The 27125-nt window shown below is 44.1% G+C and overlaps 2 protein-coding genes across 7 annotated transcripts; both read left to right on the plus strand.

The window, feature by feature from the left end:
- Positions 1-397: 397 nt before the first annotated feature.
- Positions 398-5795, plus strand: LOC131709000 (prefoldin subunit 6-like). The gene is made up of 4 exons (XM_059010595.1): positions 398-613; positions 2406-2476; positions 3302-3426; positions 4043-5795. Exons 1-4 carry the CDS (start codon positions 550-552, stop codon positions 4161-4163), a joined length of 381 nt encoding a protein of 126 aa, XP_058866578.1. The 5' UTR covers positions 398-549; the 3' UTR covers positions 4164-5795.
- Positions 5796-9842: 4047 nt separating this feature from the next.
- Positions 9843-27004, plus strand: LOC117964927 (carboxy-terminal kinesin 2-like). Of its 6 annotated transcripts, none has more exons than XM_059010487.1 (19): positions 9843-9866; positions 11322-11346; positions 12779-12931; positions 13324-13438; positions 13686-13739; positions 14637-14675; positions 14808-15018; positions 16012-16158; positions 17008-17154; positions 17759-17810; positions 17946-18092; positions 18414-18527; positions 18853-19140; positions 19292-19459; positions 19621-19759; positions 20491-20630; positions 24999-25072; positions 25624-25699; positions 26069-27004. In XM_059010487.1, the coding sequence occupies exons 2-19, from the start codon at positions 11335-11337 to the stop codon at positions 26111-26113; spliced, it is 2121 nt and encodes a 706-aa protein (XP_058866470.1). In that variant the 5' UTR covers positions 9843-9866; positions 11322-11334; the 3' UTR covers positions 26114-27004. The 6 variants fall into 6 exon arrangements, with proteins under 6 accessions (XP_058866470.1, XP_058866471.1, XP_058866469.1 ...); XM_059010488.1 differs by lacking the exon at positions 9843-9866 and adding an exon at positions 10046-10263 and having other exon boundaries at positions 14811-15018; XM_059010486.1 differs by lacking the exon at positions 9843-9866 and adding an exon at positions 10047-10263.
- The last annotated feature ends 121 nt before the right edge of the window (positions 27005-27125 follow it).

A 27125-nucleotide genomic window follows, 5' to 3' on the forward strand; every position in this document is an offset into this window, starting at 1 on the left:
ATACAAATACAACAACATTGCTGTGCTGTATTGTATTATATTCAAGGGTTTAATTCTTCAAAGAGGTCCTACAATATTAAAGGTTAATTCGTTCATTATTTCATATTTTTTACCTCTATATAAAACATTGGGGGACGAGATGCGTGTGTATAGAATGTAATAAAAACAAAAAAAAAATATGATGTTTTAAAATCTATTTTAAATATATCTGTTCGCTTTTCTTAAGTAATATGGCGCCTCAACATCTCCAATGCTATTCTAGAGCTGTCTTTTCACACATTATTGTGGAGGTCCTTCAGTAATATGGCGGCTCTGATCTTCATGGTATTTCGATACTGCACAGAAGCCGCGTTCCTTCACTAAGATGGCTTTCGCTCGTGACGTCTCTTCCTTTGCGACTCGGGTTGGTTTCCGGTCGCAGCGGCGAGGCGAGCCCATGAGAAGTCGCTTGAAACAGACATTTAAGAAAGACAACGCGAATCGGACAGGTTTAAATTATTCACTGAAATAATATTAATAATCACAACTTTTAACACCGAGCGCTACAAGATGGCGGACATTATTCAGAAGAAACTGCAAACGGAAGTCGAAAAATACCAGCAAATCCAAAAAGGTAAGAAAACAAGACTGAAATAAAAAGAGCGTTTTATTAACTGTACGTGTTTGTAAATAGACGCTTCCCGTCCTGGCTCTGTTCTGTCGAGGAATCGCATTGTTGAGACATTGATGCCACAGAAGATACAGTTGCCTGTAATTTAAATGTTGTATTATAACATATTTATTGAAAGATAACGTTACATTTGCAGAGCCGCACAGTCCTGTTCAAGTTTGACGCTACAGTAATTCCTTCTTGGTGTGTTAGTTTCGGACCTGGGGTCAGTTATAATTGTACAGTGATTACAATCACAGCAGAATTGTTTGCTCAGATTATAATGACAATGCTGTACAAATACACACACTGGAGAAGGCTTTCTCAATTCAACCCAGCATCGATCACAGATACAAATACACACACTGGAGAAGGCTTTCTCAATTCAACCCAGCTGAGATCACAGATACAAATACACACGCTGGAGAAGGCTTTCTCAATTCAACCCAGCATCGATCACAGATACAAATACACACGCTGGAGAAGGCTTTCTCAATTCAACCCAGCATCGATCACAGATACAAATACACACGCTGGAGAAGGCTTTCTCAATTCAACCCAGCTGAGATCACAGATACAAATACACACGCTGGAGAAGGCTTTCTCAATTCAACCCAGCATCGATCACAGATACAAATACACACGCTGGAGAAGGCTTTCACAATTCAACCCAGCTGAGATCACAGATACAAATACACACGCTGGAGAAGGCTTTCTCAATTCAACCCAGCATCGATCACAGGTACAAATACACACGCTGGAGAAGGCTTTCTCAATTCAACCCAGCTGAGATCACAGATACAAATACACACACTGGAGAAGGCTTTCTCAATTCAACCCAGCTGAGATCACAGGTACAAATACACACACTGGAGAAGGCTTTCTCAATTCAACCCAGCTGAGATCACAGATACAAATACACACGCTGGAGAAGGCTTTCTCAATTCAACCCAGCTGAGATCACAGATACAAATACACACACTGGAGAAGGCTTTCTCAATTCAACCCAGCTGAGATCACAGATACAAATACACACACTGGAGAAGGCTTTCTCAATTCAACCCAGCTGAGATCACAGATACAAATACACACACTGGAGAAGGCTTTCTCAATTCAACCCAGCAGAGATCACAGATACAAATACACACACTGGAGAAGGCTTTCTCAATTCAACCCAGCATCGATCACAGATACAAATACACACACTGGAGAAGGCTTTCTCAATTCTACCCAGCAGCGTTACTACATTGTTCCAGAGTTTAGTTTAATTGAAGCTGCAGACAGAGACAGACCGAGCCCCACAGTCACTTTAGACTTGTACACAGTGTAGGTATAATTCCTTCTTGGTGTCTTTTTTCTGCAGTCTCCTGTTGTATTCAAATGTAGTATCTCTGATTCCCCAGTAATCTCTCTCTCTCTCTCTCTCTCTCTCTCTCTCTCTCTCTCTCTCTCCCCGCTCTCTGTCTCGCTCTCTCTCCCCTCCTTCTCTCTCTCTCTCTCTCTCTCTCCCTCCTCTCTCCGTCTCTCTCCCCCTCCTCTCTCTCTCCCTCCTCTCTCCGTCTCTCTCCCCCTCCTCTCTCTCTGTCTCTCTCTCTCCCCCTCCCCCCTCCTCTCTCTCTCTCTCCCCCTCCCCCCTCCTCTCTCTCTCCCCCTCCCCCCTCCTCTCTCCCTCTCTCTCCCCTCCTCTCTCTCTCTCTGTCTTTCTCTCTCCCCCTCCCCCTCCTCTCTCTCTCTCTCTCTCTCTCTCTCTCTCCAGACCTCAGTAAGAGCATGTCCGCTCGACAGAAGCTCGAGGCTCAGCTGACAGAAAACAACATTGTGAAAGAGGTGAGCCTGACAGCGCTTCAGAGCTCTGCAGCAGGAGATGCAGTCTGTCCTGATGTATTCCTGCGTTGAGAAGCATGTGTTCTTATCCAAGCACAGCTGAACTCCTGCCCTGCTGGTAACGTGAGACCAGGATCGAGGTCAAAGCCCTGTTTCACTTCCCATTATCAATTGTCATGTCTCACTGGAACTGAAAACCTAGACCACACCTCAATCAATGTAAAATAGTATTAGTATTATTATTATTATTATTATTATTATTATTATTATTATTATTATTATTATTATTATTATTATTATTTGTTTATTTAGTAGACACCTTTATCCAAGGTGACTTACAGAGACTAGGGTGTGTGAACTATGCATCAGCTGCAGAGTCACTTACAACTACATCTCACCCGAAAGACGGAGCACAAGGAGGTGAAGTGACTTGCTCAGGGTCACACAATGAGTCAGTGGCTGAGGTGGGATTTGAACCGGGGACCTCCTGGTTACAAGCCCTTTTCTTTAACCACTGGACCACACAGCCTTGGTAAGAGAAAAGGAACACACAGGCACAAATGGTCACGTGCAGAAGACTTCTTAGAAGTTGTTTAGATGCCTAATTAAAACACAAAGTGGGGTAACATTTTCACACCTATTGTTTCTGTATCGCTGATTAGTGAGCGGAAATTGAAATTGTCACACCCTGAGGTTTTCGTGCAGGTGGGTATATAAAGGATAGAATTGAGAAATGTTGAGGTGTTGTTATAAATGTGCACCCTGCTGTAGCTGTGCTGTTTAATCTGAGTGTGTGTGTGTGTGTGTGTGTGTGTGTCCCTGACTCAGGAACTGGACCTGCTGGACTCTCAGAACCTGGTGTACAAGCTCATCGGACCCGTGCTGGTCAAACAAGACCTGGAGGAGGCCAAGGGCACCGTGGGGAAGAGACTGGAGTACATCAACGGAGAGATGTGAGAGGAGGGGCGGGGGGGGGGGGGGCTGTCTGACCCTGTGTGTGTCTCTGCCTGTGTGCGGCTCTGACCCTGTCTGCCCGTGTGCGGCTCTGACCCTGTCTGCCCGTGTGCGGCTCTGACCCTGTCTGCCCGTGTGCGGCTCTGACCCTGTCTGCCCGTGTGCGTCTCTGACCCTGTCTGCCCGTGTGCGGCTCTGACCCTGTCTGCCCGTGTGCGGCTCTGACCCTGTCTGCCCGTGTGCGGCTCTGACCCTGTCTGCCCGTGTGCGGCTCTGACCCTGTCTGCCCGTGTGCGGCTCTGACCCTGTCTGCCCGTGTGCGTCTCTGACCCTGTCTGCCCGTGTGCGGCTCTGACCCTGTCTGCCCGTGTGCGGCTCTGACCCTGTCTGCCCGTGTGCGGCTCTGACCCTGTCTGCCTGTGTGTGGCTCTGACCCTGTCTGCCCGCGTGCGGCTCTGACCCTGTCTGCCCGTGTGCGGCTCTGACCCTGTCTGCCTGTGTGTGGCTCTGACCCTGTCTGCCCGTGTGTATCTCTGACCCTGTCTGCCCGTGTGTATCTCTGACCCTGTCTGCCCGTGTGCGGCTCTGACCCTGTCTGCCCGTGTGTCTCCACAGTAAGCGGTACGAGACTCAGATGAAGGAGATGGAGAAGCGATCGGAGCGGCACCGCGAGGTTCTGGCGGGCCTGCAGCAGGAGTACCAGAAGAGCCAGGGGAAAGTACCTGTCAAGGTCTAGAGGCAGGCAACCATCACACTGAGACACCGAGACCGAGGCACAGTGACACACACACACCCACTGAGACACACACACACACACACACACACACCCACTGAGAGACACACACCGACTGAGACACACACACACACACACAGACTGAGAGACAGTGACAGACACACACACACACACACACCGACTGAGAGACAGTGTCAGACACACACACACACACACACCGACTGAGAGACAGTGACAGACTGAGACTGACACACACACACACACCGACTGAGAGACAGTGACAGACACACACACACACACCGACTGAGAGACAGTGACAGACTGACACACACACACACACCCACTGAGAGACACACACCGACTGAGACACACACACACCGACTGAGAGACAGTGACAGACACACACACACACACACACCGACTGAGAGACAGTGACAGACTGACACACACACACACACCGACTGAGAGACAGTGACAGACACACACACACACCGACTGAGAGACAGTGACAGACACACACACACACACCGACTGAGAGACAGTGACAGACACACACACACACACACCGACTGAGAGACAGTGACAGACACACACACACACACACCGACTGAGAGACAGTGACACACACACACACACACCGACTGAGAGACAGTGACAGACACACACACACACACACACCGACTGAGAGACAGTGACAGACACACACACACACACACACTGACTGAGAGACAGTGACAGACACACACACACACCGACTGAGAGACAGTGACAGACACACACACACACACACACCGACTGAGAGACAGTGACAGACACACACACACACACACACACCGACTGAGAGACAGTGACAGACTGACACACACACACACCGACTGAGAGACAGTGACAAACACACACACACACACACACACACCGACTGAGAGACAGTGACAGACACACACACACACACACACACACCGACTGAGAGACAGTGACAAACACACACACACACACACACACACCGACTGAGAGACAGTGACAGACTGACACACACACACACACACACCAACTGAGAGACAGTGACAGACACACACACACACACCGACTGAGAGACAGTGACAGACTGACACACACACACCCCGACTGAGAGACACTGACAGACTGACACACACACACACACACCGACTGAGAGACACTGACAGACTGACACACACACACACACTGACTGAGAGACAGTGACAGACTGACACACACACACACACTGACTGAGAGACACTGACAGACTGACACACACACACACACACACACCGACTGAGAGACAGTGACAGACACACACACACACACACACACACACCGACTGAGAGACAGTGACAGACTGACACACACACACACACTGACTGAGACACACGCACTGACAGACAGACACTCAATTCATTTGTGTGGCTGCTCTAGGAATCAGTTCTTTTTAGTAGCTCTTGTTTTGCTGAGTGACTCGCGGAAGGACTTGTCTAATTGACGGCCAACGGGATGACAACGATGATGTCAGTGCTGCTTGCTGTCCCATCATGCAGTGCGCTGGCTGCACACTGTTCAAGATCTTATTTAATGTTACTTTGTATCACTGCAGAATAAAACAAACACACAGTCTGCAAATCTCGCAGTGTCTGGAGTTGTATTGTTGTTAAAATTGCTTTCACATTTGAAACATCACAAGGTTCATTATCTGGTTATGAATGTGTCTGTGCGACAGGAACTATGTACATAATAAAGAGGCAGAGTTCAAGTTATAAAATGTTATAGCTAACTTGAAATCTGCAACTGTTTAAGAGCTGAAAACTATTAAAAAGTTCTGTTTAAGCAAATGATCAGTTCAATGAAGGGTGTTCAGGTGCAATGAGAGCCAGCACACAGACAGGGGGTCCTGGGACCGGACTTGGGAAGCATTGCCTTAGTGTGTATGGTAGCATGAATTGGTCAAACAAAAATGTAATTGTAATGTAAAACCTCCAAGCAGGGGTGACCAAAGCGGGTTCCTCCAGTCCTGGTCTTTGTTCCAACCCTGCTCTACATTGTTTAATTGAAGTTAAACCTCCACCCAGACCCCGAGTCGTTAATCCTCTCATTTTACCTGTAAAACCTGGAGTGGCATCGCCCTCCAGGATCGGAATCGGGCGCCCCTGAGCCGCCGTGTATTTGGGTGGCGTGCGCGCAGCGGTCTCTGCGGATGCTGTGGCTGTTAATTAAGACTCAATTGGGACTAGACACGGTCCAGGATAGAGTATGGGTTATTAATCACAATTATTAAACAAATAATACAGTCACACTGTTTTTATTATTATTATTATTATTATTATTATTATTATTATTATTATTATTATTTCGGAATGGCGCTAATACAATGTAATAAACGAGTCTGCGTTAACTTGTTGAGCACGCTGCTACAGTTTTTTGTTAGAAAAAAATGTGAATACAAAATAGCAAAACCGGGACGATTTAACTAGAGATGTACGAAGCGGGTCTTTGAAACCGGGTCCCCGGGTGTGCTTTGGAGCCGACGAACCGGATACAAATATCACGAACCCGGTTCCAGTGAGTACTAGGTTAATAACACTGATTATCAAAAACACGAATTTCTTTCAAAAATTACAGCATTAATAAACGTTATACTTATTTCCCTGGAGAATAATTCAGAGTCACTTTTGTATGAAGGGATGAAAACTCAGAGGGGTAATTCAAACTATCTCACTTTGTCATGACAACCGAAACTGAACACGACAGGATTCCGGCTATCTAACAGCCGATGGGGTCGCACTTGGGCTTGGGATCCTAACAATATATACACTGATCTGTTTGAACAAACCACGTGGTTAAAGGTTATTATTATTATTATTATTATTATTATTATTATTATTATAAGCTTGGTGAAATTTGCAGTTCACAAGGTTCATGATATAAAAGCACGCAACGCCTTTCTCTGCTGTAATAAAACTGTTACTGTGCAAATTGTATTGATTATTTTGTTAACGTTAATTATGCATTTCACAGTATTGTCGGAGCGTCGCAAAAGCGGCATCGTTTATGTATCCTATCTTATGTCTGTCAAATATTTTTCCTTTGAATAACATCTTTCATGCGTCTTCCAGTTTTCGCAGACTTGTATTGTGAAAAGAAAGCGGAAATAAATATAGAAAATGAACGAGTGTCACTATTATCATTAACAATATTTTTTAGATAAAAATGTAGTCGTTGCTAATTATTTTTGATTATTCTCTCCCAATTTGAAATGGCCAATTATTTTTACGCTCACCTCACCGCTACCACACCTGCGCTGACTTGTGAGGGTGAAGATGAACGGAGGACAACGCAGCTCTGTGCAGCTTACAGGCAAGCCCGCAGGCGCGGTGAGCCGGGGACACCCTGTCCGACCTAACCCTCCCTCTCCCCGGGCGGCGCTCGGCCAGTTGATCGCCGCCCCCTGGAAGCTCCCGTTGTCGGTCGGCAAAGTAACAGCCTGGACTCGAACCGGCGACGTCCAGACTATAGAGCGCATCCTGCACTCCACGTGGAGCGCCTTTACTGGATGCGCCACTCGGGAGTCCACATTAATCAGTTTTATTACATTATGAAAGTTATTATCCTATAATATTTTAATGTTAATTTGAAATAATACTTGAAAAGTTAAATTCTTTTTTGCATTGTGTAATTATTGTTAACAGTTTTGATTTTGATAACATATCAATATGTATTAGATTGTTTTATATTTTTCTTGTTGAAATATTGCACTTGTTCGTACTGTTACATTTTAAAAAATATTCTATTTGATAAATACATATGTTCATGTTTTTTTTATTCTATATTGTTTATTTAAAAATCATTAAACAATTTCAAAGAATACTAAGAATACATTTTTTTAAATTGTTCAATGTTGTTTATCCACTCTACTAAAGATCATCAGTAGCATAGTTTTAAAAACAATATATTATTTTTGTAAAATCAAACAAAAAATACCAATGTATTGTACTTGTCTCCACTTAATTGTGTGCATTTCTAGGCAGAAAATAGAAACTATATAATATTTTTTGCATCATTAACAAGATCAGATGGTAAAGTCTTCACAAACACTATAAAAATGGTTCGAATAATAATTTGTATTTACATTTTTTTCAAATGTTTTTGTGTGACCAAGTTGACATTTCTTGAGAGACTACAATGTTTATTATTAGTAGTTTATTTAGCAGACGCCTTTATGCCTAGGCGACTTACAGAGAGATATCTAAGTCAGTGTCGCAGACCGAATATCTAACTCAGTGTTGCAGACCATTAAACTAGAACAGAAAAACAAGAAAAGAAACCTGCTGATTGACAGTATTTAATAATATTATTATTAGTTTATTTAGCAGACGCCTTTATGCCAAGGCGACTTACAGAGACCAGGGTGTGTTAACTATGCATCAGCTGCAGAGTCACTTACAATTACGTCTCACCCGAAAGACGGAGCACAAGGAGGTGAAGTGACTTGCTCAGGGTCAGACAATGAGTCAGTGGCTGAGGTGGGATTTGAACCGGGGACCTCCTGGTTACAAGCCCTTTTCTTTAACCACTGGACCACACAAATTTGGTGGGAATTTGGCAACTTTAGTTCCATGTACTCTAGGGGTAGTAAAATATTTTGGGACCAAACACTAGACACTGCATTGAAGAAGAAAAAAGGAAAAAAAAATGCAAGTCGTCCCAGTTTTCTGAAATCACTGCGCTACTGCCACCGAGTCAGGGGGTGAATCGCCTTCCAGTCATGCCATTAATTATCTTATGAATGATTTGTAATACAAATTAAAATGATTGGACTCTTTTTTCCACACAGTTATTATACTTTTCAAATATTCAGATACTCTAAATGTTTAAACATGTAAAAAAATTAAATAATGCTAAACGGTTGAAATGAACCTAAAACCGCTCTGTTATTTTCAGCAGGTGTAATTGGTTATTGATGAAAGGCTATCAGGGACAGGGAATAACCTACTTTGAATTAAGGAGAATAAATCAGCTTTAATAACAGTTATTTGAAGTGAGATATGAAGTATTTGAACTACTGTGTCCCAGATCAAAATACAGTACTGTCTAACAACCCCTTTGTGAGAGGGAAGGGCGGGGGTGAATCCTGCCCGTTATAATACTCATTAATTTGTCTCACATCACAAAACACACGTTTATATTATCTCTTTATAGCAGGGGCTGTTTCTACTATACATTTTCTGATCATGCTGTAAATTGTGAAGCTGGTGGAGCACAAAGGGATCTTCGATTGCACCCACTTCTTCAGTGATTTGAATTTCTCTCAACACCACCTCCATGTTACTGATTCTGCTCTGAACTGCTGCTCATCTTCCAAAGCTGCCCACGCTGCGTCTGCACAGACAGCGACGTTACGCGCGCACTCCCGTCTGCAATCTAGCCGGCGCAAAGGTGACGTGAGCGCGCCCTATATTTTCTGAGAGGATTATCTTTATTTGAAATGCGACTGTATTTGTGTTTAACCAATCAACGCGAGAGGGCGGGGCAGCCACGCAGCCAGCCTCACAGTGATTGGATAGGCGGTTGGAGGATTTGTGAATAGCAGAAGCAAAACCCAATCGGCGCCGTTTTAAAAAATGTTTCGCTTTAAAAAAAAAAAACATTCGGAATATGTTGAGTAGACGACACACATAGCCGCCGCTACAACGCCAGGTAGTCTAATTATTAAACCCTTTTTTAATAATGTTTTAAAAATATATAAGATTTAATTTAAATCCTGTGAGAAGCTGTAATACAAACAAACTCAAAGCGCGCACGCATACCGTCGATTCCCCGATTTTACTGCGTGGCCAATCACAGACCGACGTTGCTTGTTTTCATCCCGCCCTCCTCGGTCATGCGCGCTGCTATTGGTCAGAGTGGGCCGCCGGGTTTGAATTTGATTGGTTCTCACTGGCTGCGTGCGCCCAAAAACATTTGAATCTGGTGGCGCTGTTTTTAAACGGTCGCAAGGCAGCCGTGACTGACAGAGCGCCGAGAGAAAGGACGGTCCGTGAAATAGAAAGAAATACATAAATACATAAATAAATAAATACACAAATAAGCAGAGGTAAGTTTATTTCAATACTAAACATTTTAAACTGGTGGAATTTTGAGGAGTTTTAAGTCTAACGGTTTAAATAAATCTAAAAGTCTTCATTACAGTACCGGCTTGCGTAGTAGTACTCTGTATGTATGTTGTGTTTTTAAATTATTTGTAATTAACTATCATAACATTTCTGGTGTTTCTGGGCAGTGGAATTGGCGTTAGAAAAGCGTAGTAATGCTTCAAAGCCTCCCGTTACTTACTACCACACAATTTACTGTTACAGAAAAAAAAAAAAAAAAAAAATCGAATTTACCTCTGATTGTAACTTAAGTTGCAAATGTATTTATTGTTGGCTGTTTACTGATAACTAACAGTACATATTTCATAAGCTGGTTGAATTGTAACGATAGCCTCACTCCTAAATGTGTTTCAATAGAGAGTACAGACAGTATTATTTAATCTCGCTCTTTGATAACTGGCCTCTCTATTGACAGTATACTGCCAGCTTTACTGTACATTCTCCCATAGGATATAATAATTCTGTTAACTGTACAACTCTGGGAATCAAAGCCTGGTTAGCTGTCCAATAAAGTAATCAATCGTTTACATCCCTCCTGTTGTCAGTATCGCTTCGGGATATACGATGTTGCGATGCGTCTTGCATCTATATATTTATTTTTATTAGTGCATTGTGGTGTCTTGTACATGTTCAGTATAGTAATGCATTAATGAACACGATTGTAAACCATGCGACGCCTATCGACCACAAGAACACAGATTGATTGATCCGGTTTTAAAGGCTAGTTCTCCTGTTGCTCTAGTACTTTTGCTGTATGCTGGGTGTCCTGTTCATTGCTGATCTCCCAGGCACAGCTTATTCTGAGAATCGCTTGCCTTGTAAATCTCCCGAACGACCCGTTTGGTGTTAACAGACAGTAACATTTCACACTGGCGCTGAGCTGGCTTTGCCCATTGGCTCTGTAGTAGTGCAGTGTGAAGGATCTTGCTTGTGTGATGACTGCATGAGGGTTTGCAATGCTTGCCTGCATTCACTTACACCAGTGTTTTTGTCTTCACAGCTGCTGTTGAATCATGGATGAAGAGGTGAGCTCACAGACTTGTCTCTGTTTATTACAGCGTTTCAAAATCCACACTTCTAACCCACAAATAAGCAGCTCCTCCACGTGATCTCAGTATCTCTTTCTGAATTCAGCTTTGTTTTCCTTTTTGTCTAAAGAGCCATACTGATTACCAGAGGCTTTATTAAAAAGCTTTGTTTTAGTAGCAGTTGTAGTTCAGTAGTGTTCTGTGCGTTTTGTCTACTTGCTTCTATCCAGGACTACAGCAATACTAACCATCTTAAGCTTACATGTGTTGATGTACAGGGAAGGCATGAAAAAGTAGCTTCGGGTATACCTACACTTGCTGTGGCTTGTATAGTCAAAGTCGCCTGGTTTATTAGCTATGACTGTGAGTGATGTGTTCCTGAATTAGTGAGCTGAGGCTCCATAACTGATCATTGTTATTAAGCATGTGTGATTGTGCACAGACAGGCTTCAACAGCATGGGCGTTTGGTGCCAGTGATGAAACTCCACAGTGTGTAATCTGCTGGATGAGCCTCTCTGTGTGGAGACACACACGCTGCTGTACACTTTTGTCACAGTTGTAGTTTGGTTGCTGTGTGTGTTGGTCTGTCACAGGGGTTTTGTTTTATTTTGTCACAGTTGTAGTTTGGTTGCTGTGTGTGTTGGTCTGTCACAGGGGTTTTGTTTTATTTTGTCACAGTTGTATTTTGGTTGCTGTGTGTGTTGTTCTGTCACAGGGGTTTTGTTTTATTTTGTCACAGTTGTAGTTTGGTTGCTGTGTGTGTTGGTCTGTCACAGGGGTTTTGTTGGGTTCTTGGTTCTGTTTTGTTTTATTTTGTCACAGTTGTAGTTTGGTTGCTGTGTGTGTTCTGTCACAGGAGTTTTGTTTTATTTTGTCACAGTTGTAGTTTGGTTGCTGTGTGTGTTGGTCTGTCACAGGAGTTTTGTTTTATTTTGTCACAGTTGTAGTTTGGTTGCTGTGTGTGTTGGGTCTGTCACAGGAGTTTTGTTTTATTTTGTCACAGTTGTAGTTTGGTTGCTGTGTGTGTTGGTCTGTCACAGGGGTTTTGTTTTATTTTGTCACAGTTGTAGTTTGGTTGCTGTGTGTGTTGTTCTGTCACAGGGGTTTTGTTGGGTTCTTGGTTCTGTTTTGTTTTATTTTGTCACAGTTGTAGTTTGGTTGCTGTGTGTGTTGGTCTGTCACAGGGGTTTTGTTTTATTTTGTCACAGTTGTAGTTTGGTTGCTGTGTGTGTTGTTCTGTCACAGGGGTTTTGTTGGGTTCTTGGTTCTGTTTTGTTTTATTTTGTCACAGTTGTAGTTTGGTTGCTGTGTGTGTTGGTCTGTCACAGGGGTTTTGTTTTATTTTGTCACAGTTGTAGTTTGGTTGCTGTGTGTGTTGTTCTGTCACAGGATTTTTGTTTGATTCTTGGTCCTGTTTTGTTTTGACAGAGATCCCCGCTGAGGCAGCTCAATGAAAAGCCTGCGTGCCACGAACCAGCGGAGAAGAGCGCGCTGTCCAGACTGCCCGTGCCCTCCGTCAAGAGACCTCTGCCAGGCAAAGAGCAGAGCGCAGGGCAGAACAGCCTGAGGCAGCCTGCCAAGGTGAGAGGAGGGGGATGGGTGTTGAGAGTCCTCCACCCCTGAAAGAACGCACCTGACCGTTTAGTTTGTTGTTGTGGAAAACTAGGATCCCTGGTAGGCGAATGCTCCTTGAGTACACTCTGAATTGCAGCTACTGTTTTGGTTTCATATATAAGCCCATGTAACTGAGTATAAGCACCTACAGCTGAGTTCAAATAGAGGTACTGGGGCTGAGCTGTGTATTCATTTGCTATACTATACACCAGCACGGTAAAGTGTGCTGATAACATTGATAAAGACCATTTTAAAGCATTGTGAAATGATTTGACAGTGCTTGATTACTGCGGTACACTTGCACAATCTCGTCTTACTGTGTTACATTGTGCTCCGTATTCCTGACTCTTCCCCATTAGAAGCGCCTGTTGGATCAGTCTGATGACAAGGCTCCCCCCAATAAGAGGAAAATGGTTTCAGCCAGTGTGGTGGGCTTCAAGCCCCGCCCCCCGGTCATGTCACAAAGACCTGCAGGTGAGTTCTGTTGGCAGGAGAATCTTCAGATGTTATTCTACTTGAAATACCAGACATACAGAGCCTGGCAAAATACAACTGGCATCTGAAGTCTAATGCAGTATGACCCACGTACCCTGTAGCCAATACATTGTCTTCTTGCAAACACAAAACTGATAGTATGTATTCCAGTCCTGTTGATTTCCAGCAGGCTTGTTGACCCTGCTCAGGGGAGCTGTCTGAAATTGTCTCCTTTTCCCTCTTGCAGTGAATCCTGTGTACAAGACCAGCGCTGCCACTGTGGCTGGTGGCCCTTCCAGAGGTATCTCTCCTCCCTGTCAATAGAGGGGCTTTACAGACCTCTTTACAAGTCTCCTGATCAAATATAAAGAGAGCACCAGGCACCTGGCTGTGAGACGCTTCCTAGCAATCTTCAGCAAGTTACCAGATAATGTCCAGTTAACCCTGTCTCTCTCATATCAGTTACTATGCACAGTTCACCCTCTCTCTCTCATATCAGTTACTATGCACAGTTCACCCTGTCTCTCTCTCATATCAGTTACTATGCACAGTTCACCCTGTCTCTCTCTCATATCAGTTACTATGCACAGTTCACCCTCTCTCTCTCATATCAGTTACTATGCACAGTTCACCCTGTCTCTCTCTCATATCAGTTACTATGCACAGTTCGCCCTGTCTCTCTCTCATATCAGTTACTATGCACAGTTCACCCTGTCTCTCTCATATCAGTTACTATACACAGTTCACCCTGTCTCTCTCATATCAGTTACTATGCACAGTTCACCCTCTCTCTCATATCAGTTACTATGCACAGTTCACCCTCTCTCTCTCTCATATCAGTTACTATGCACAGTTCACCCTGTCTCTCTCTCATATCAGTTACTATGCACAGTTCACCCTGTCTCTCTCATATCAGTTACTATGCACAGTTCACCCTGTCTCTCTCTCTCATATCAGTTACTATGCACAGTTCACCCTGTCTCTCTCATATCAGTTACTATGCACAGTTCACCCTGTCTCTCTCTCTCATATCAGTTACTATGCACAGTTCACCCTGTCTCTCATATCAGTTACTATGCACAGTTCACCCTGTCTCTCTCACTCTCATACCAGTTACTATGCACAGTTCACCCTGTCTCTCTCATATCAGTTACTGTGCACAGTTCACCCTGTCTCATTGTTTTTTTCTTTCTCTCAGGTGCAATGAAAAAGCCAGTGGCTGCAACTTCGAAACCAGGTAAAGAGCACTGTAGTGTATCAGATAAATTGTACAGCATGACATTGTGAAATTGGGCATGTGTTTTGCCCAGAAGCCTGAATTGTTATAAATAAAATGAACCTGTTAACGTTATCAAATTGACTTTCTCAGCAGCTCCCTCTGGTGTTGGGGCAGCGAGCCGACGACCAGGCTGGGATCTGAAAGGCAAAATGAGTGACATGCAGATGAAAGTGTCGAGCTACCAGGAGCAGGTCCAAAACACGAAAACACAAAACCGCGAGCTGAGGGAGGAAGCAGAGAGGGCACGGAGAGAGCTGGAGAGCTTGAGAGAGGAGCACAGTGCCCTGTTGAACAAGATGAGGTGAGACGGGAGACAGGGGCTGAGGGAGCAGGTAAAGAGGGCACAGAGCTGGAGAGCGGAGCATGACGCCCTGCTGAACAAGATGAGGGGAGAGAGACAGGAGACCGAGGGGCTGGGGGAGCTGGCAGAGAGGAGCACAGCACCCTGCTGAACAAGATGAGAGGGGAGAGACCGATGAGACACAGATAAGCTCTAGAGAGGACCGCACACTGCTGAATGAGGTGACACACACAGGGCTCAGAGCAAGCTTTAGAGTTACACAAGCAGCACAGCACAGGGGGTGAGCTTTTAAAGATTTAAAAAAAAAACTGGTATTTTGGTGAATGTTGAATTTGTCTTCTCTTTGGCACTTAAATCCTGCGATTCAGTGTATTACCGTCCCAAATTAAATTGTCTGGGACCTGCGCAGACTCTAGTCCTGTTCCACAAGCGGAGGATGACTCCACTTTCTGTAGGGGTGTTGTCTCTCCAATGAGCTGTGCTGTCAACGTCTGTTTACGGCATTAGTAAACAATCACACAGTTTCCACGTAAATGACGTGTGTGATCCAATCCCGGTTGATAAACGGAAGCACTGTTACTGCCTTTGTAGTTTCATATAGCAGCCAAAAAATCACTAAAGACTGGCACTCGCTCTTATAATACAATTTCCAACCATTATTATCCAGCCTCTATGATTCATCCTCACAGTTTAACCACGTTGGATTCAATTTCTCTAGTCTTCTTACCTGATAAAACTGCTTTGAGAAGCCATTTCCTTTTATACTGACATGCCTCTAACTGTCTTAATTCTTTGTGGATGTCTTCTCTACCTCAAACCACCGCGCTAACACTTGGAAAGCACTTGCCTCTGCCCCTCTTAAAGAAATGAACTCGTCTGTGCAAGACTGCCTGCCTCAAGCTGATTGTGAGCTGCTGCGCAATGGACAGGTTAACTTGAGATGGTAGTGCTGCGCTCCCCCTGCCTAATCAAAGTAGTTTCTCTCCATTGTAGCGACGTGCAGAGCAAAGTGACGAGCTACCAGGAGCAGATTCAAACCATAAGTCAAGAGAACCAGGGGCTGAGAGAGAGGGGAGACCGGGCGCAGAGGGAGCTGGAGGGGCTAACACTGGAGCACAGCGCCCTGCTGAACAAGATGAGGTGAGAGAGGAGACACACACACATTGGCCAGCACATCGCCACAGAGACATGCTGAGGACGAGGCTCATCTGCAGCGCCGGCAAAGGGAAATCCAGTTTACAACTCGCTTCATATTTCTGGACTTTTTTGGACGATGATGCAGCTGCGCGGTCGCTTTTTTTCACGCACCACCAACAGATTAGTTTTGTACTGAACAAGGATGCAATACTGCAGGGAGCTGAACTGTCACTGATTCGTAAACACACAATCTCCCTTATTGGGTCTGATTTACTAAGCGCTGATTCCCAGACTAAATATGTACCGGTAACATAGGTCAAAAAAAAAAAAGCAACCAAATATTAGTGAGTTAGTCAATTCACATTTAGACTTGTGTAGGATGTTATTTTTAAAGTTCTTTGTATTGCTAGAATGGCTGTATTGGAGCGCTCACCGCTCGCTCCTCCCTCCCTAGAGAGTGTGACACACACACACCCTCCAGCTGTTCTACAGCTCCAGCCCTGTTTGACACCTGCTCCAATCAAAACCATTTGCCCACCCACAGCACCGAGATGGATGCACGTGATTATCGCAGGAATAAGTCTGATGTCTGTATTATTCCCCCCCTGAGCTGCTTCTAAATGGGGGGGACGTGCCCCCATCTTACCTGCCAGCAACCATGTTTAGAGCTAAGCAAGGAGCAAAGCACAGGGAGTGAGCTTTAAAGTTAAGAACAAACTCAAAACATTCACCAAGATCATCAGGCTGGTTTTCTTTGCTCATCTTTTGGCACTTTTGTAAATCCTGTGATTCGAGTGTATCTTCAGAGTGCCGCGCTCCCCTCGCCTTACGGAATCGGTTTCTCTATTGTAGCGACGTGCAGTGCAAAGTGACGAGCTATCAGGAGCAGATTCAAACCATAAGTCAAGAGAACCAGGGGCTGAGAGAGGGGGGAAACCGGGCGCAGAGGGAGCTGGAGGGGCTAACACTGGAGCACAGCGCCCTGCTGAATAAGATGAGGTGAGAGAGGAGACACACGCAAACAGGGACTCGGAGATAGGAGACACACAAGTAAGAGAGAAGACAGGGCCCAGACGTGAGAGAGGAGACACAGGGCAGCAGTGTGGCGTAGTGGTTAGGGCTCTGGACTCTTGACCGGAGGGTTGTGGGTTCAATCCCAGGTGGGGGACATCGCTGCTGTACCCTTGAGTAAGGTTGTTTTACCTACATTGCTCCAGTAAAAACCCAACTGTATAAATGGGTAATTGTATGTAAAAAAAAAAAAAAGTGATATCTGTATAATGTGAAGTAATGTGATATCTTGTGACGATTGTTAATCTCCCTGGATAAGGGTGTCTGCTAAGAAATAAATACCACTAATAATAATAACACACACACAGGCAGAGAGAGGGAGAGGAGACACACAAGAACAGAGAAGGGACACACGGGCTGGTAGAGAGGGAGCTGTTTGATAAAACTATTGAACAGAATGAGGGGAGAGGAGTGTAGGTATTGTGATTTCATGCAGTGTGTCTACACTGAGGGTGTTGGAGAAGAGAGATGATTTGGACACGGCTGCAGTAAGGGGAGCTGCTCTGTCTGATATACATGTGTGTTTCTGCAGGGCCTATGAGATGGAAAACCAGGAGCTGTCCAGTTTGAAGAGGACTCTTGAGGTGAGCAACGCAGCAAAACGTGTGCATAGATCTGGAAAACCGCTTCTCCAGTCGCCATGAAACTTTCACATTAGCCTGAGCTAGAGTGCTGGACTCTGTGTGTCACTGTATTCATGCCAGTCTCTCCCCTCCCAGATGGATCTGAGCCGCGAGCGCGCCCTGTCTGCTCAGAGGCTGCAGGAGGTGAGGGAGCTGACCCAGAGCAACGCAGAGCAGACAGACAAGCTGCACCAGGGGGAGATGGAGAGGAGGGCCCTGCACAACACACTGCTGGAGCTCAAGGTACCAGAGAGGCCCACACCAATCCCTACTGCCAACTGCTCTGCAGGGAAAGTGAAGACATTTATAACCCATGATTCTTGTCAATCTCAGCGCTCCGGGTTGTGTTGTAAAGATATACGGTTGCTTTACAGCCTGCTCAGGATACACCCTGTTCAAATGGAGGTGCCTGTCCTGCTATTCTGACTTGTGCAAACAGAACACGATCCAGGTGAATACCTCCTTGCTGTGTGGGAGGGTCTAGAATCTCATGGAGCTTCACTGCTTGCAAAGTTGTTTTGTTTTTTTAAATACAAAAATGATTTCTCTCCTCTCTCCTTGCAGGGAAACATCCGTGTGTTCTGTAGGGTGCGCCCCCTGCTGGACGGAGGGCAGCAGCAGAGCTCCTTCGAGATCCAGCCCCAGGACAAGACCATCGTGCTGGTGAAGACAGAGGAGGTGAGAGCTACAGGAACTCGCACTGGAATACACACACTGCAGACTTGCACCAAAGCAGGTCCTACCAACACAACAGCACCGTTCTGTTCATTTTCTGATATTTTAAGTAAAGTAGCCTCAACCTTGTAACTGTAGTGTCATTATCCAGTGTGCTTATCTACGCTGGACTTGCCCCGGAGTTCAGATTCCCTCACAGATTAACACTGCCCTCTCCTTTCCTCTGTCTCATTGAAATGGAGGAGCTGCTGAAATGCATATTAATTTAGATTAGCCATTTTTTTTTTTTTTTGCCTCCTCACACTGTCTCGCTGTTTGTATCCCTCAGTCTCACATCGGCAAGGAGAAGGAGCTCCATAAATACCCCTTCAAGTTCGACCACGTGTTCCCCCCTCAGTGCTCCCAGCAGCAGGTGTTCTCTGAGATCTCCCTGCTGGTGCAGTCGGCCCTCGACGGCTACAACGTGTGCAGCTTCGCCTACGGGCAGACCGGCAGCGGCAAGACCTACACCATGGAGGGGCCCGACGTGCTGGCCGGAGAGGAGATGGGCATGATACCCAGAGCAGTGCAGCAGATCTTCCAGGCAGCCTGCAAGCTGAGGGAGCAGGGCTGGGAGGTGAGGATCGGGGGGAGGGGGGGTGAAATGTTTATGATTTTTCTGAATTAAGACAGAGAGGAATGGGGAAGGTGTGGAGGGGGGATTATTTCAGGGCTGCACAGATGTTGGCCTGTCCTGGGTCTGATTTTGATATATCTCTTTCTTACAGTACCAATTCACCGCAAGTTTCCTTGAAATCTACAACGAGACAATCCGCGACCTGCTAGTGAGCAACAAAACACCCAAGAAGATGGACTACGAGATCAAGAGAGCCTCTCCCACTGCGGACATAAGAGTGACCAACCTGAAATACATCCCTGTGAGCAGCGAGGAGGAGGTGAGACTATGAAATCAAGAGGGGCTCCCCCACTGGATATCAGCATGGCCAACCTGAAACGCATCCATGTGAGCAGCGAGTGGGAGGGGGTCCTCCACTGAAGAATGTGGGTCCCAGGTCCCAGGCAGGTTCTTAATGGTGTGTGTCTCTTTCTCTCTCAGGTGCTGGTTCTCATCAAGCTGGCGAAGCAGAACCGCTCGACGGCTCGCACGCAGGTTAACGATGTCTCCTCCAGGAGCCACAGTGTCTTTCAGCTGAGGATTGAGGGCAAGAACGCAGCCAGGGACGTGTCCTGCAACTGTGAGTGTGTCTCACTAAATCAGTGTCTCCACCTGTCCATACACGGCTATCCTCAGCTCGATGGACCTGGCTCTGTGTGTGTCTTTCCTGTTCCTAACTGGCTGTGAGACACTTCGTGGCGATCTTCAGCAAGTTACCAGATAATGTCCGGTTAACCCTGTCTCTCATATCAGTTACTATGCACAGTTCTCTCTCTCTCTCTCTCTCTCTCTCTCTCTCTCTCTCTGTGTCTCTGTCTCTGTGTGTGTGTCTTATTCCTGTTCCTAACTGTCTTTCTCGCCACAGCTATTCTGAACACTCTCTCTCTCTCTCTCTCTCTCTCGCTCTCGCTCTCGCTCTCTCTCTCTCTGTCTTATTCCTGTTCTAACTGTCTTTCTCGCCACAGCTATTCTGAACACTCTCGCTCTCTTGCTCTCTCTCTCTCTCTCTCTCTCTCTCTCTCTCTCTCTCTCTCTCTCTCTCTCTCTCTCTCTCTCTCTCTCTCTCTCTGTGTGTGTGTGTTTTATTCCTGTTCCTATCTGTATGTTTCTCCACAGCGATCCTGAGCTTGGTGGACCTGGCTGGCAGTGAGCGTGTTCAGAATCTGTATGTTTCTCCACAGCGATCCTGAGCTTGGTGGACCTGGCTGGCAGTGAGCGTGTTCAGAATCTGTATGTTTCTCCACAGCGATCCTGAGCTTGGTGGACCTGGCTGGCAGTGAGCGTGTTCAGAATCTGTATGTTTCTCCACAGCGATCCTGAGCTTGGTGGACCTGGCTGGCAGTGAGCGTGTTCAGAAGTCCCAGTCCACAGGGGATCGGCTCAAGGAGATGAAGAGTATCAACGCCAGCCTCACTAACCTGGGCCTGGTATTCTCAGCACTGGCCAGCAAGGTACTCGCCTCGGGCAATATAGGATCTACACACAGTCTGTACAGCAGTGTTCCTGCTAAGCTTTTTAGATACTGAGAAAAACCTTCGGCTGCGCATTAACCCTTTTAACATTTTTGTTTACAATTTTAAAATAATATTCCAACGCAAGTATCAACTACAATTTTACAATTTACTTTTATTGTGGCTCTGCCTCTGATTCAGAGTCATCCTCTGATCCTGTGCAGCCCTGTCCGTTGTTATCATAGATATAGACTGCATGCTTAACTGGAAGCCTGCATACAATTGCTTTATACGACTGCATTAACACTGGCGTCTGCACTGCCTTCAATTATAACCATCTTTAGGGCTACTTTGTTCCGTCCCAACTAATTGTTCCATTCTTAAATACCATTTATTTTCAAAAAATGGCCAATTCCATTTGTTCCCACTTTATCAACATATTAATTAAATATGGCATTTGAACATACATATTATGTTACTAGTTAAAATAAGTACATTTAATAAATATAAAGCACCTGAAGACACTTCAAACCTGCCATGATGTTTATAGACATCACTTGGCTCATTGCTGGCATTAAAATAAGCAGGAAAACCTAAGAATTATATTACAACAGTTCAGAAAGCCAAATGTCCAGCACAGCTGTGAGAATCATATTTACAGTCTTCCACTGACACACTAGTTCAGTCCACAAACAAATGTGTTTTGAAAATACCTGTTGATCTTATTGCTGGCACTACATTAACGATAAAATATATGAAACAGTTTAGTAACAGTCCAGCAATGTCATGTGACAGTAACCCTTTGTACAGTACTCCACAAATTAAGTTTAGTGTTTTACTGGCATTATAATAATAACCAGGATAATCTATGAAACACTGATAAAGGTGTGTTGGCTCGTTGCTCTAAAACAGGTTCACTGCTTTGCATTATCCAATTGTGTTTTAAATAGCTCCCCTTTTAATGTAAACGCATAATTAATCCTCTCAATTGGTTCTTTCCTAATTCTGCAGTGTTATTTGCAAGATTAAGAGGCGTGTCTCCAGACAGAATGTCTTTATGAACCCAGCGGTGTGCAGTGTAGTGACTACATCCTTTACACAGCAGTCATCCATTTCATTTTAAGGATTGTATAGCTAGAAAATAGTTCTTAGCTCATTTTCTTCATAATCAGAAAATATAATTAAATTAACGGCCATGGTTTAATATGGCTAAATATAGCTTTATTAAAGACAGGTAGCATGGAAAGAAATAAACTAAACAGTGAAATACGCAATTAATTTATCTTGCTTACTTGGGGAAAGCTCTGTCTTGAGCGCAGTACCTTGGCTCTTAGTTTTTCAGCACAGAATGCAGTCCTTCTCCATTGTTGCCGTCTTACTTATTCTCTGTGTTTACAACTGGCATTATTATAGTTAATGGTATTGACTTGTACATGATCACGCAAATTATGGCAAAACTTTTAAGAACACTAGATAATCAGATTATCTATACAAGGACTGAAACATTGCTTTTTTTTTTCTTCTTCGTTGGTGCAGCCGCCATGTTGAGTTTCAGCAGAGACATGGAGTGAAGTCACATGATGAATAAACTCGCAAAAAAAAATAAATAATGGACATGGTATGTCTTCAATTACTATACACTTAAATGTGTATTTAACTAATGTTCTGATTACATTTTTACCAGTTTCAAAATACTATTTCTGAAATGGTGGTTTTTTAAAAGGGAAATAAAACTAAAATAATGTTTACCAGAGTATTTATATTTCTGTATAATGCGGGAGGATTGTTCTTCACTGATTTTAGTATTCAATTATACGACAAGTTCAAAACTGAAGTTCATGAGCAGCAGCGAGAGGCACTCTCGGTAGAGTCGCTGGTGCCCCAGCGAGCTCTGCACTGTAATGTGACGTGCATTTTTACAGAGAGAAATCGGAGACTCCGCTGCTAGACCGATGCAAATATGCTTATGTTAATGCTTTGCAAGGATGCTCTAAAATGATTACTTTGAGAGGCTGGAGACTCAATTTTGAGGTTGATATTTATGATGATAACTTGCGAAAGTTAGTAAACTGAGTGCGAAGGTTGTTGCCAGTTACTGCAAAAAATGTGCGCATTTTAGCCTTGGAGGGAACACTGCTGTACAGGCAATATAGGATCCATTCACTCGCGCTCACACTAGGGTTGGAACAATAATCGATTATCGAGATATTATCGATAATGTTTTTGCATCGATAATTGTATTGCGTTGAAAAATAATTATCGATAATCATTTTATCGTCCGTTACCCACTATGATATGCTTGTGTGTAACAGTAACTCTGCATTGAAGCAGTAAGACAGGACTTAACTGTCTGCGTGAGACGCAACACGTGATCTGTGCGCGCTGCGTAGTGGGAAGTTGTAACATGTGACGTAAGATTCACGGAGTAAAGGCAAACGTTTGAGCTAATGGCGATGGCAACTGCAGAAACTACGAAACCTTCCGAAAAGATTTTAGAAAAAAGAAACAGCATCAGTCCTGTGTGGCAGTTTTTTGGAGTGACAGAAAGTGATCCGCAAGGTAGTAAGCCCATCTGTAGGCAGTATGGAAAAGCTGATATTTTTTAATCGCAATTTATAATTTGTTTGTTTGGTTTTTTTTAAACACTTTTTTTAATGAGTAGCCTATATTTCAAAAGTTTAAAAGCTACCAAAGATTTGGTTATATTTAGAGGTCTACTTTAAATCGCAGTAAATTTACGTATTTTTCACGGGTATGTTGCGGAATAAAATTAGGATTTCGAGGTCATTTCGCGGACCTGTTTAAACATTAAATAAACCCAAGTAGACAGTATTTCAGAACACTATAAAGCCTAAAAATAGTGGTACTTGCTTCATTTTTAAAACAGAGTGCTGGCATTTGTTAAAGGCGAGTATGCAGCATCCCCTGCAGTTGACTTGCCCATACATTGAGACTGCGCGTTCTGCATCCACTGAATTGCTGGAAGTTAAGGCAAAGCTTTGCCAAGTTATACAGATGTGGAAATCGATTAGAAACAGCCCAAAAACTCGGTTACACAAGGGCATCTGGCATACTTTAATAAAGTCAATGTATGCAGCACGTTCGTTGTCATGTTATTTGTCCCATCCAATCATTTATTTTATTAGTACCAAGTCAAAACAAAGAAGACGTGGCTATTCGGGTCTAAAATTCCAACTGTAAGCAGCAGGTTGAAGCGAGGTGGCTGTGCTGGATCGTTTTAGTACTGATTTAACTTGCAGACAGGAATACTTCTTTTCTGCGCTGACTTTCCAGTTTGGTTTTTGAAAGCTGTTTATTTTAGCCTCTGAAGTAGCCGTTTGTTTAATGCGTGATTTTGAAGCTATATAGCAATCGATCGTACTTTCTCCAAATTCACATTAAGATATGGAAAACAATTACCTCTGTCTGCATGTAGTTTCTTTGTGAAATATCTTTAAACGATCATCAGCCGAAATATACTTTGCTTTTTTTGTCGTCCATTTCTACTATTTTCCCTCCAATGCTGAAAACTAGATTTTAGCAACCTAAATGAAAACAATGCAGCACCTTTGTCCCGCCCTCTCCTGCACAGTACAGATCACATAAAATCAGTAAAGACGCACTGATAGGCTGAAAACTTTGTCATTTGAATAGTAAACAAGAACGTTAACTGCTTTGGAGAAATGATTTTGTAAATGTTACTTGTGGACATTTTTTTTTTTTTTGCTTAAGTGCAATGCACACGGGACGCCGAAGGAATAAAAATGGGCTATCTACAGAAGGAAGATACATAGTTTGCGTTGCTTGTGTTGTGCAGTAGTTCATTTAAACAAGTTTTCTTTTTTTTTTCCTCGCCGTACTTGTTTGTATGCATTGGCCCCTAAGAGGTGAATTTCGCGGTGACCCCGCAATTTCACAATTTCGCGAAATCGCGAATTAGGTAGGTCCCTGGTTATATTATTTGTGCTTTTTTCTAACCAACCATTGTTTCATAACTTTTATTAAAGATGCTGGTTTTTTTGACAATTGTCTCGTTTTATTTCTTCTAAACTCGTAGAGGCAGTTGTCATCTATAGCTTTAAATCTGATAAATTCCAAGACATTTTACATGTTATTTTTTCAGCCGATAATCATGATTATCGTGATAATTTACAGCCGATAATCGATAACTGAAAATGTCATTATCGTCCAACCCTAGCTCACACACGCACGCAGCAAGGTGCTCACCCCACTGCCATATAGGATCTACACACACGATAGCTGCAGTTCTATTCGTTTTATACTGTTGAGGAAAAGTGCTCAGCTGAACAGCATTACACTACTGTAGTTTGTTAGCACTTAACTATCTCTGTCTCTCTGTCTCTGCAGGATGGCTTTGTCCCCTACAGGAACTGCAAGCTCACATACCTGCTTCAGGACTGCCTGGGAGGAAACAGCAAAACGTGAGTGGTGCTCTGCTGCTGGGAAACACTTCAGCTCTATTCACTGAAACGAGTTCGTTCAGCATGTGTGCAGTCCAGGGAGAAGCCAGTTCTGTTCTAAAGAAACTCCAGTTCAATGACACATGTGAATGTCTGTTAGGTGTTTTTTTGTATTTCCATATTCAGCACTACTAGATGTTTCATTATGGATGATTTGTTAGAAGACGTCCCCCTAAACACCATGTAGTTTATTTTGAATCTCAAATATTGTACTTTTAGAATTCTGTTCTATGCACAGGATGGCACCACTGTACAAAGCAAAAGATGTACTTTCAAATCCTTAGCAGTGTTTTATGATCTTGGGTGCAAGCACTGGGTTTGAATGTATTCATCAAACAAGCCCCTTGCCCCTTGTATTCTAATCCCATATCCCTGCACTGACTGGCACGGTCTGGCAGGTCAGACGCTCTCGTTGATCCCTGCAGTAATGGCCTGCAGGTGCTACTGCACAGAGGAGCTCACATGGACTCTTGAATAGTGTGATTTTTAATGGACAGCTTCTCTCTTTCCAGCCTAATGTTCGTCAACATCTCTCCTGAAATCGAGAGCTTCAGTGAGTCATTGAACTCCCTGCGCTTCGCTAGCAAGGTAGGTCCTGTCTGCTGTACAATTGAACCACATGACACATGCACTTTCTTAATCCAGTGCTGGGAAACTGGCATTTCAATTGGGTTTAGTGACAAGCGACTCCACTGTAAACCTGTTTGTGAAGAAACTGAATTAGGTGCCATTTCTAGAAGTGCAGACTGTGTTGTGATGTATTGGAATGAATATGAAGGACAAGGCTCAGTTAGTGGAGAGGTAGCAGATGTTTTGTAGTACTTCAATATGCAACATTGTATAGCTAATCCATGCTTTAATGATATGCTAGTCTTCAGCACTGTTTGTTTAGCTTGAAGCTCAGTCTATCCAGTATGTATGTCGTGTGTTCTCATCACACTGTCTCTCACTCTGCAGGTAAACGAGTGTGTCATTGGCACCGCCACAGCCAACCGGAAGTGAAGCTCCTCTCTCTCTCTCTCTCGACAGACTGGCACTGCCCTTTTAATTCTGACCTGGGCACTTCTGGAGTTGTTTGATCATGAAAAGAATTACAATGGACTGTCTTCTTTTAGTTCAGTTTCTTCTGTATTCAGTTGGGCTGCAATTCAACTCTTTGACGGAGTGTCTGGTCACTTTGATCACTCAGATCTGTTTTTAAATTCCCTTGCAGTGAATGTGTTTCCATACTGAATATGCAGAATGCTGGTGTGCTCTCTGCATGCCAGGCTTGTTCCTGAGATCAGAGATCTGCAACACCCCTGTCTGTCTGTCTGTCTGTCTCATTCAGCTGGGTGATGTACAGGTGGCACCCACTTCAGTTTGGAATAATACTATTACTACTCAAATATTTTAGATTTCATGTGTAACTTCTATCCTTTTTTTCATATAAACATGTGCATTGTACCCTCTCTTTTGTTTTAAACGAGGTGGTATACCTATCACAGTAGGGCAGGGCTTCTCAAACCCGGTCCTGGGGACCCCCTGTCTTAGGGTTGTCATTCCAAGTGAGCTCTCAATTGTTGAACTAGACCCTTTATTGAACTAATAATTTGTTTTAATTGGATCTTTTTTAATTGGTTTCAGCTCTTAAACAGTTGCAGAGTTCAAGTTACTTATAAAATGCTGAAATCGTAACTTGAAATGTGCAGCTGTTTATTTGAGAGCTCTGTTGGAATGAAAATTAGCAGACACGGGGGGGGGGAGCCCTGCACTCGGGTATGTACAGTGAGCAGGGTCTGTGCTGCTGTTGTTTCTCTGTCGGTTTCTCCATTTGTTTTTATTTGTGGTTTTTAAAGGTTTCTAGATTCACATTTTTGTATTTGTAAGTAAAATTCTACCATTTCTGTTAAAGCCAAGCGTGGTGTTATTTTTGTTCATGCTGGGGTTGCATGGTGGTGTGTGCAAGAGGTTGCATGGTGTGTGTGTAGGGGAATTGGAGTGCAGGTTTGGAGCGGAAGACGTGGACGAGGGG

The sequence above is a fragment of the Acipenser ruthenus genome, chromosome 41 (genome assembly GCF_902713425.1).
Source record: "Acipenser ruthenus chromosome 41, fAciRut3.2 maternal haplotype, whole genome shotgun sequence".
Taxonomy (NCBI): Eukaryota; Metazoa; Chordata; class Actinopteri; order Acipenseriformes; family Acipenseridae; genus Acipenser; species Acipenser ruthenus.

What these genes read in the sequence shown, in the direction of transcription:
- LOC131709000 (XM_059010595.1), top strand. Translation starts at nt 550, where the DNA reads ATGGCGGACATTATTCAGAAGAAACTGCAAACGGAAGTCGAAAAATAC. An exon ending in AAAACAACATTGTGAAAGAG is followed by an intron (nt 2,477 to 3,301) that starts GTGAGCCTGACA and finishes TCCCTGACTCAG; the next exon opens with GAACTGGACCTGCTGGACTC. An exon ending in GAGTACATCAACGGAGAGAT is followed by an intron (nt 3,427 to 4,042) that starts GTGAGAGGAGGG and finishes GTGTCTCCACAG; the next exon opens with TAAGCGGTACGAGACTCAGA.
- LOC117964927 (XM_059010487.1), top strand. An exon ending in GCCCTGCTGAATAAGATGAG is followed by an intron (nt 17,155 to 17,758) that starts GTGAGAGAGGAG and finishes GTGTTTCTGCAG; the next exon opens with GGCCTATGAGATGGAAAACC. An exon ending in ACACACTGCTGGAGCTCAAG is followed by an intron (nt 18,093 to 18,413) that starts GTACCAGAGAGG and finishes CTCTCCTTGCAG; the next exon opens with GGAAACATCCGTGTGTTCTG.